General features: G+C 43.6%; 1 protein-coding gene across 25 annotated transcripts in view; it reads right to left on the bottom strand.

The window, feature by feature from the left end:
• The window catches only part of mbnl2 (muscleblind-like splicing regulator 2), a 49284-nt gene that overhangs the window by 4507 nt on the left and 36979 nt on the right, over positions 1–7798 (bottom strand). For 6 of the 25 annotated variants that reach the window (XM_069521490.1, XM_069521488.1, XM_069521491.1 and 3 more), the window contains exons 6-8: positions 6194–6247; positions 5626–5776; positions 3516–3551 (exon numbers count right to left, since the gene is read on the bottom strand). In XM_069521490.1, coding sequence (XP_069377591.1) covers positions 3516–3551; positions 5626–5776; positions 6194–6247 — 241 coding nt within the window. Of the gene's footprint in view, positions 1–1938; positions 2034–3515; positions 3552–5625; positions 5777–6193; positions 6248–7798 lie in introns of all 25 variants that reach the window. The other 19 variants (XM_069521495.1, XM_069521508.1, XM_069521507.1 and 16 more) reach the window with 11 other exon arrangements.

Genomic DNA, 7798 nt, shown 5'->3' with positions numbered 1-7798 from the left:
GTTTGATTCTGTGCAGTGACAGTAACAGCGAGAGGATGACAGGAGGTGAAGAAGCTAGTTGGATAATTAAACCAGTGTTACAAAATTCTAATTTTAAGGCAAATTAAAAATATCAAATTATTATTACATTATACTTTAGTGACTGGGATAAGAACAGGGATCTAAGGCCTCCTCCTCCTCATGTTGCCTGTGATGTAATACCATATTCTGACAGAAGAGGATGCTGCAACTTTACAATCCCCCATAGAAGAGGTGAGAGACACCCCGGCGCCGCCACCCCGGGATGATGTGATTGGTTGGCTACTTGTCGCGTCACGGTGACATTTCAGAGGGTCATGAAGTGACCAAACTCTGAACCTATCAGCATGTCTGGAATGTCCTGTCCCCTCTACGCATCGTCTGTTTCATTTTATCTAAACACCTCAACCAATAAACTCAAAAACAATGACGTCAGCATCATGTGGCCTTAATTTAGAATAAATAAAATCATTGCATGGGTGTTTACTCTGAAAAAAGCCATATGGTGGTGATGACTGTACTGAACAAGGCGTGTACTGTGTGCAGCACAGCTGGTGATTATACGTGTTAACTGTGTCCTGGCTGGAGATCTGTACGCAGGGCGAGGAGAGGAGAGAGGGAACGGGAGAGAGAGAGAGAGAGAGAGAGAGAGAGAGAGAGAGAGAGAGGGGGGGGAGCAGAGGGAGACAGACAGCGAGGGGCTGACGTCAGTGTTTCTCCAGCTCCTTGTCCCACATGCATCTTTAAAGAGCAGCTCTGCTTCCTGCTGCTACTGCTGCTGCATGCCAATTACAGGAAGAGACGGTGGGTGACTCACAGGAAGTGCAGACACTGGCGGGCTGTGAGGGCCAATAAAGCACAAGGTACCGTGGCCAGAGGGGATTTCGGGAGGAATGGTTCATTTTCTCTTTTTTACACAGGGATCATGTTTTTTAAGGTTTTCTTGGGGACGTTAAAAATAACCAATTGTCATTTTAGAATTTTAGAACCCTTCTCTCTGGACACTGGTGAGAGCAAGTGGAGATTATAAAATTAGGCGACGCTCTCGACAACGTGGAGAAGTCTCTCGGAAAAGTAATTGCTACATGGCCCACAGTGGTCAATTCTGCACTCTGACATGATGTTTCCCCACTTATACTGTGTGCCTTAAACACACCTCTGCCAGTAAATGATTACCAGCTGCATGAGGCCGGAGCGCCACCATTGTGCTGAAATTTCCAGGTTTAAAATGGGGCACACTTGTGTCACTGTGGCATTCAAACCTGGCGCCGCTTTCCTGGCTCCTGCTGACGAGCAGCAACCGGAGAGCCGCCGATCAAAGGCCGGTTTTAGACAACTTCTGTGATGGTTTTTCCTGTCTGGCTCATAACTCACGTTTATTCTCCCCCTTTTTTTATCCCACAACTTGAAAAAGGTCAAAACTGGGGAGGAAGTATCCAACAGGGCGGCTGTTTCGAACCAGCCGGAAGGAATTGTCTGAGTGTATTTGTGTTTGCAAGAGCACACAAGCAGTACAGATGACGCCGCTGCTGCAGATGGAGAGGCTTATTTGACGACAACAAGAAAAGTGGAAAAGAAAACTTAAAAGAAAACAGAACATGCAAAACAAAATCAGGAAGTAGTGCAACACAACACAACTACTACTTTTGCAAATGTGGGAGCTCTGAAGAAGTGCATGTTGGGGGTTATTTTGTATGAAATATGATACCCTAGGTGGTAGCCCCTCCACTTTTAAATCTGAAAATGCCCACACGCTGGCTTTCATGCCAGTGCGAGCTCGCCCAGTGCAGCTACGAGCGCGGACCGGGAGGGGCTGGGTGTGGGCTACGACTCAGCTGCAGGTTATTGCGGCTTATTTGGACGGCAGCACTTATTCAGAGCTCCGGGGACTGATGAAAGAAAGCTTTAAAAGGAGCAAACCTGATTGGCTGGTGCTGTTGCTGCGTAGGGGACACTTGTGGCAGGAGTTGTTGCTGCAGAGACAGTAGCAGGCGTAGCACTGTACATCATTGGGACTTTGTTTCGAGGGAAGAACGGAGAGGGGAGGTGGGGAGGGAGGGAGGAATGGGGAAGAGGGGAAGGGGGTGGCAGCAATGGACAGGTAGGTGGAGCATTACGGTAACCATGGCAACAGTTGTGATGCGCGTGTGTCGACGGTATCGTTTGTTGTTGTTGTTGTTGTTGTTGTTGTTGATGGCGGTGGCGGATGTTACAGAGAGCCAGCAAGCCATCGTTAGGGTTACACCGGCAGATGGCATGCAACCATTCACAAGGCAAAGCAAGGAGGACAGAAAGAAAGAAAAAAGAGAGCATGGGAGAAAGAAAATAACAAAAAAAAACAAAGAGGAGAGAAGCTGATTACAATCACAAGTACGGAAATTTATACGGAAAATCAGTTTGCTGTTTTTCCCAGAGAGGTGAACGGGCCACGAGACGCCAAACACAATGAATCAAGTGTATTTTTTGGTAGATGGGAATGATGGGAATTGTATTTGTTTTAATCCCTGTGGGCCGACAAGATGAACTGCAGGAAGATGCCCAGGAGGTTGGAAATGATTCTTAGACCCTGTTCAGACCTGGTATTCGAAATGCTCTTCATATACAGTATAAGGTGTGAACACACTGAGGATGCATTTCAGATCCGATTGCCCAGCAGTGTCCTGGGCCAAGGTTTCATAATGATTCTCATACATCGATTTATTTGTGGCCTCAACACTGATGATTTTTAATTGAATTTTCTTTCGTTTCTTTGTAAAGCCGCTCAGCCGCTCAGCCGCTCCTGGCTCGGCTCTCGCTCTCTCATACCGACACACCATGACACATCTGTACAGTCAGACTGGCTAAAAACAACATCTTTGGTCAATGTGAACAGAAATTAGTGTTTATTTGCATACAGAGCGGAGAAGACATATTCTAATGCCAGGTGTGAAATGACTAACTTAGAACTGCTTACTTGCGATCAGATCAGTCAGGACAGATGTTAATACCAGGCCTGAACAGGGCCTTTGTCATCATATCACCAGTTTTGAATTTTAAACATGCTGTTTAGCCGACTAAAACTTGTTTTAAATTCCCATCCCCCTTTTTTTGCAGAGACAAAAGCTCCAGCCTCGCGTAATTTCTCTGGGAAACTGATATAAATTTCCTGATCAACACAACACAGCAAACAGACAGTGGCTGTCCTACAGCTGTAGCATTTTCATCTACGGTAACATTTTAATCATACAACAATCAGTCATTAGCAAGAAAGTCAGTAAGGAGACAATAACAACTCTTTCAGGTGACACAAAATTCATTTCGTATCCCAGTGTGAAGAAATGCACGGTTTAAGGACAATTTCCCGAAAAGGTTTCATCACCGCCGCAGGAGGCAGTGAAGCGATGACCTTTTGTCTCACCTGCAAGGGCTGCAGATATTGCCCACTCATCCCACTCCAGCCACCCCCCACCTACATCAAACAATGTGCGTGAGAGAGCAAAGGGAAGGTCGGGACCTACCAAGACTGCTAGCAGGAGTCATGCACAAGACTGACCCTGTTGTGTTCATGCAGAGAAAGACAGAGAGAGAGAGGGGGGGAGAGAGAGAGAGAGAGAGGGAGAGGGAGAGAGAGGAGGAAATAAATGGGTTAATTGAGAGGGAGGATAACAACAAGATTATACAAGACAAAAAAACAAACTCCGCTCAGATGCTATTGTTACAGTGGTGCTCTCAGTCAGTGATGAATACAGTAAACTGCAGCAAGCAGAGAATTCCCTTCATTAGTTACGGCACGAGTGAGACATGAGTTGTTTTCAGGCATGAACTTAGGACAATTTCCAGAGTTTGGCTTTCACACATTGTCTGGGTCAGATGCGTTCACAGCGACGGGAAAATGTCCAGAACGTTCTAGCGAGGGGTGGCGTGTTTTTGTATGACACCAGCATCAGCCCTTATGCTAAATGCTGACTTCTTTGCTGGCGTCCGTTTTGCATCCGTCCAGCTGACAGGAATAGTTCCAGGACAATACCCGGAGCGACTGACTCAGACATTGGCGTTCTCAGGAAAATGTCTGTAGTTCAGTGCATGTCTGAAGGAAGTAGCAAACAGCTGTTAAAATATATTTCATAAATTTTTATCTTTTTTAAACGACTGGTATCAGATCAGTACTCGATATTGGCCGATATAAGTCCAGGTCTCGGAATCGGTATCGAGAAGAGAAAATTTACAGTAATTTCTAGAAAATGAGAGCAAGGACTAAATAACAGAGGAAAGGAGACTAAAAGAGGACAGAGCCACACAGCAGCAGCATCATGCAGGGTCAGTACAAAGATGTGCAGACTTCAAACCAGGTTTGAGTCAAATGGGGAGGGGCAGGGTTCATTAACCATTTGGATAAGTTCATCACAAATGCATTACAGTGGCTGTGCATCATGTTAGGCACATTTGTCCCCCCCCTACAATACTAAGAAACCCCACCCAGCTGACACGTCCACACCCAGACACTGAGGAGGGATGAGGGGCAGTCAGACATCACACCACATGGAAACAAAAAGAGCAGGTAGAAAGAGGAGCGAGGGACGGGCATCTCGTCCACATGACTCATGAGTGTGGCTCCCGGCTACCGTATTAGCTGCAGTTAACTCGTTTAGCAGATTACCCGAGGGGACATGAGCTACTGTTACTCCGTGTGTGAGGACTGAGAGAGTGTTTGGTTTGGAGGCACAAAAAACTGGAGAGGAATAAAGGAGCAGACCTGAATTAATTTGAGGAAAATTGCTTTTTTCTTTAAATGGGATTTTCTTCCTCCCCAATATCGATGTCAGTCAAGACAGATTAAATACGAGGTGAAAAGGATGCGTTTGCCAAAAAAATAAAAGGCTCCTTCAAACTGAAGCCTAAACAAAGTTAGTGACTCTAGTTTGATATGACTAGGCTGGTTTTGCAGGTGAACCACATTCAGGTGGTGATATACTATATTCTGTTATTTCTCTCATCAAAGCCTGCACGGCTCGTCCACGTGGCAGCAATTATGTGTTGCACACTAGCATCTCTTTATGTACGTCCCTTTGAAAAGATGTAGATCATGGGAGAATCTTGTTGATTGTGTCTAATGGTGCTATAAAATAACCGGCTGAACTGATGCTGTGACTCATCTTTTTTAATGACCTTGATGATTACACATAATTACAAGGTTGATGAAATATTTTTGATTTGCAAACTTCAGTTTTTTTATTTTTTCTGACAAATATGTCAAAACAAGGCTATTTTTAACTGGTTTTAAATTGTTACTTTGCTATGGGTACTTAAATTTGAATATTGATCCTGAACAATCTGAGATTTTTTGCATCAATTTCCCAGGAAATATTTCATGGATCTTGATGATTAAAATCAGACATATTTAGGGGACCGTTATCTATAAGGGTGCGAAATTTGGTGCAGCTTAATTGAATTTAAGCCTGGCCTTGGCGGAGGGAAGCGCTCTCCCAACTCCCAGTTTGCAAACCACTGTGATAGATAAAGGTTTAGCTCAGCATGTTCAGTGAGTGTGTGCATCTGTGTGTGCTTGGCATATCTATGAGCGCTCATACCTCCATCTGTGTGTGGTGTGTGCTTATTGTGAGCTCTTACCTGTGGGAAAGAAAGCAGGCTGCTGGAGCTGTGCGTTGGCCAGCGCCTGCTGGTAGTGCAAAACACTGGGGTTGAACAGGGAGCTCGCTCCGTTGCTCTTCTCAAGTGCTGGTCTCTTTGGTAGGGGCTGGAGGACGCCGTGCGGGAACGCCTAGCCACCGAAAAACACACACATGACAGAAGCACACAGCCGATTGGAACTGGATACTCACACAAGTCAACACAAATAATTTCTAAATCTGTTATTTGTCTATGCACAGCACAAAAAGGCAAACATGGAAACTTGCTGTAACTATCACAAGGACAATGAGAAACTACACCATAGCAAGACAATCATCAACATTAAAGAAAACTGTGTAATAACTGGAAATATTTTAACATTACATTAAAGTTGTTCATTTAATACATGTAACGTATAGTCTAAAATTGCCACTGGTGATCATAAATTATACTTTAAAGTGTTTTACATGGTTTCACAAAAACAAAAGAGCCAACTTAAATTTTTGTGAGTGGCAACAGTACAATTAAAGAAGCTACATGCAAAGCAAAAGGTGAAAGGTCAAAGTACCAGGTCTACAGTTGCCTCGAGGGGTCGCTTCATTGCTTTGGCAGTCGACTGAGTCTTTAATTAGCAGGCAGCGAGCACATGATGGCAGTGGGCCAATGGGATTCAAGCGTATTAACATACAGGTAACAGCAAGCAGAGGTGCGTCATGGGGGACAGCATTGCATTGTGGATAGGTGAGAAGGAAAAAAACAAAAACAAAAATAATCTGAATGCAAGTATACCACATACAAAACAATAGGCATGCACATAAACAAAAAACTGTTTTGTTTACTTTAAAGAAACATTGCTACTTTTTTTTTTGAATTAGTACAACAGCAACAAAGCATCTACATTAACCTCTGGTTAAAAAAAGCAAAGAATCTACGATGTACTTCAAAGCTACTGGGAAAGCATTTAGTAGTAACGTCGACTATTATCTGAACAAGTAAATCAACTTTTACTAACGGCTACGCAGGAACAGAATGTAGTCAACACAAATGATTCAGACTAGAAATACTGGGCTGACACCTTGTAAGAGATCTACAGTCCTACACACAACAATTACAGTTCTGCTGGATTTCTCTGCTTGATGGTGTGAGGTGCGGTTTTTTGGGGTCTGAGAAAATGTCCCACGACCGACTGGGATGTGAGTGAGCCCCTCAAATTATTCACCTCAGCCTGGCAGCAACACCTGGGCACGTTTGTGCGATCAGATTATTACGTCCGAGGCTGTTGAGGTGCACTCACCCCAGTCAAAAAAGTAGTTTAACTATCAGATCTTTCTGTAGTGGTGTCAGTTCATGTGTAGTTAAATCCTGAATCTAAACCTGCGTAGTGTTGCCTGTTAGTGTGAGCGATGAACTTGGGGGATGTGACACAATGTGAGGCTATAGTTCAATCCCACAATGTGGAGCTCTGTTTATTCTTACATTCCTCCTAAAAACGGCAAATAATATTTTAAAATACTAGACGCGATTATTTTACAGAACTAAGTTTAAGTTTACAGGCTTAATGACGTAATAGTAAACAGTTTTATTTCCAGTTATCTCTTCATTTAACTTAAAAACGACCTTAGATGTGATGTCACTGCTGAGAGAGAAAAAAAAGATGATGTGGATGTGATGGTCACAGCAATTGCATGCACAAGCCTCTTGTTTCACGTATGTGCATTTCTTTATGTAGAACAACATATATCCTATTAGAGTGATGCATTATTGATGGTGTTAATGGACTTAAACACTGTGGTTAGTTAAAATGGAGGATGGTCTATTAAAGTGAAATGAAAAGCAAAAAGATGACCGCATTCGCCTTGCAATGAGGAAGGAGGTCACAGCATGGCAAGCAACACAAAATGTGGCACAGTAAAACAACATAATCTCAATAACAGGACACTCTCACTGTAACTGTATCGTTTAATGTGTAAACCTCATCTATGCTGCACTTAACCCTATTTGCCTTAGATTAAAAAAAAGTGAATCATGGATAATGATGTTACCTATTTGCAGCAGTGCAGCAATACAGGTTTTATGGTTCAATAAAAGTTCTCCAGCTTTAGGCTAAGAGCTAAAGGAAAATTGGATTAAAGGCGCTGACTAAACAACTCGCTGTCCCGAGGTTAACCCCTCC

The sequence above is a fragment of the Paralichthys olivaceus genome, chromosome 24 (assembly GCF_024713975.1).
Source record: "Paralichthys olivaceus isolate ysfri-2021 chromosome 24, ASM2471397v2, whole genome shotgun sequence".
Lineage (NCBI taxonomy): Eukaryota > Metazoa > Chordata > Actinopteri > Pleuronectiformes > Paralichthyidae > Paralichthys > Paralichthys olivaceus.
The sequence above is the reverse complement of the archived record's forward strand: the minus strand, read 5'-3'. Positions and strand labels throughout refer to the sequence as shown.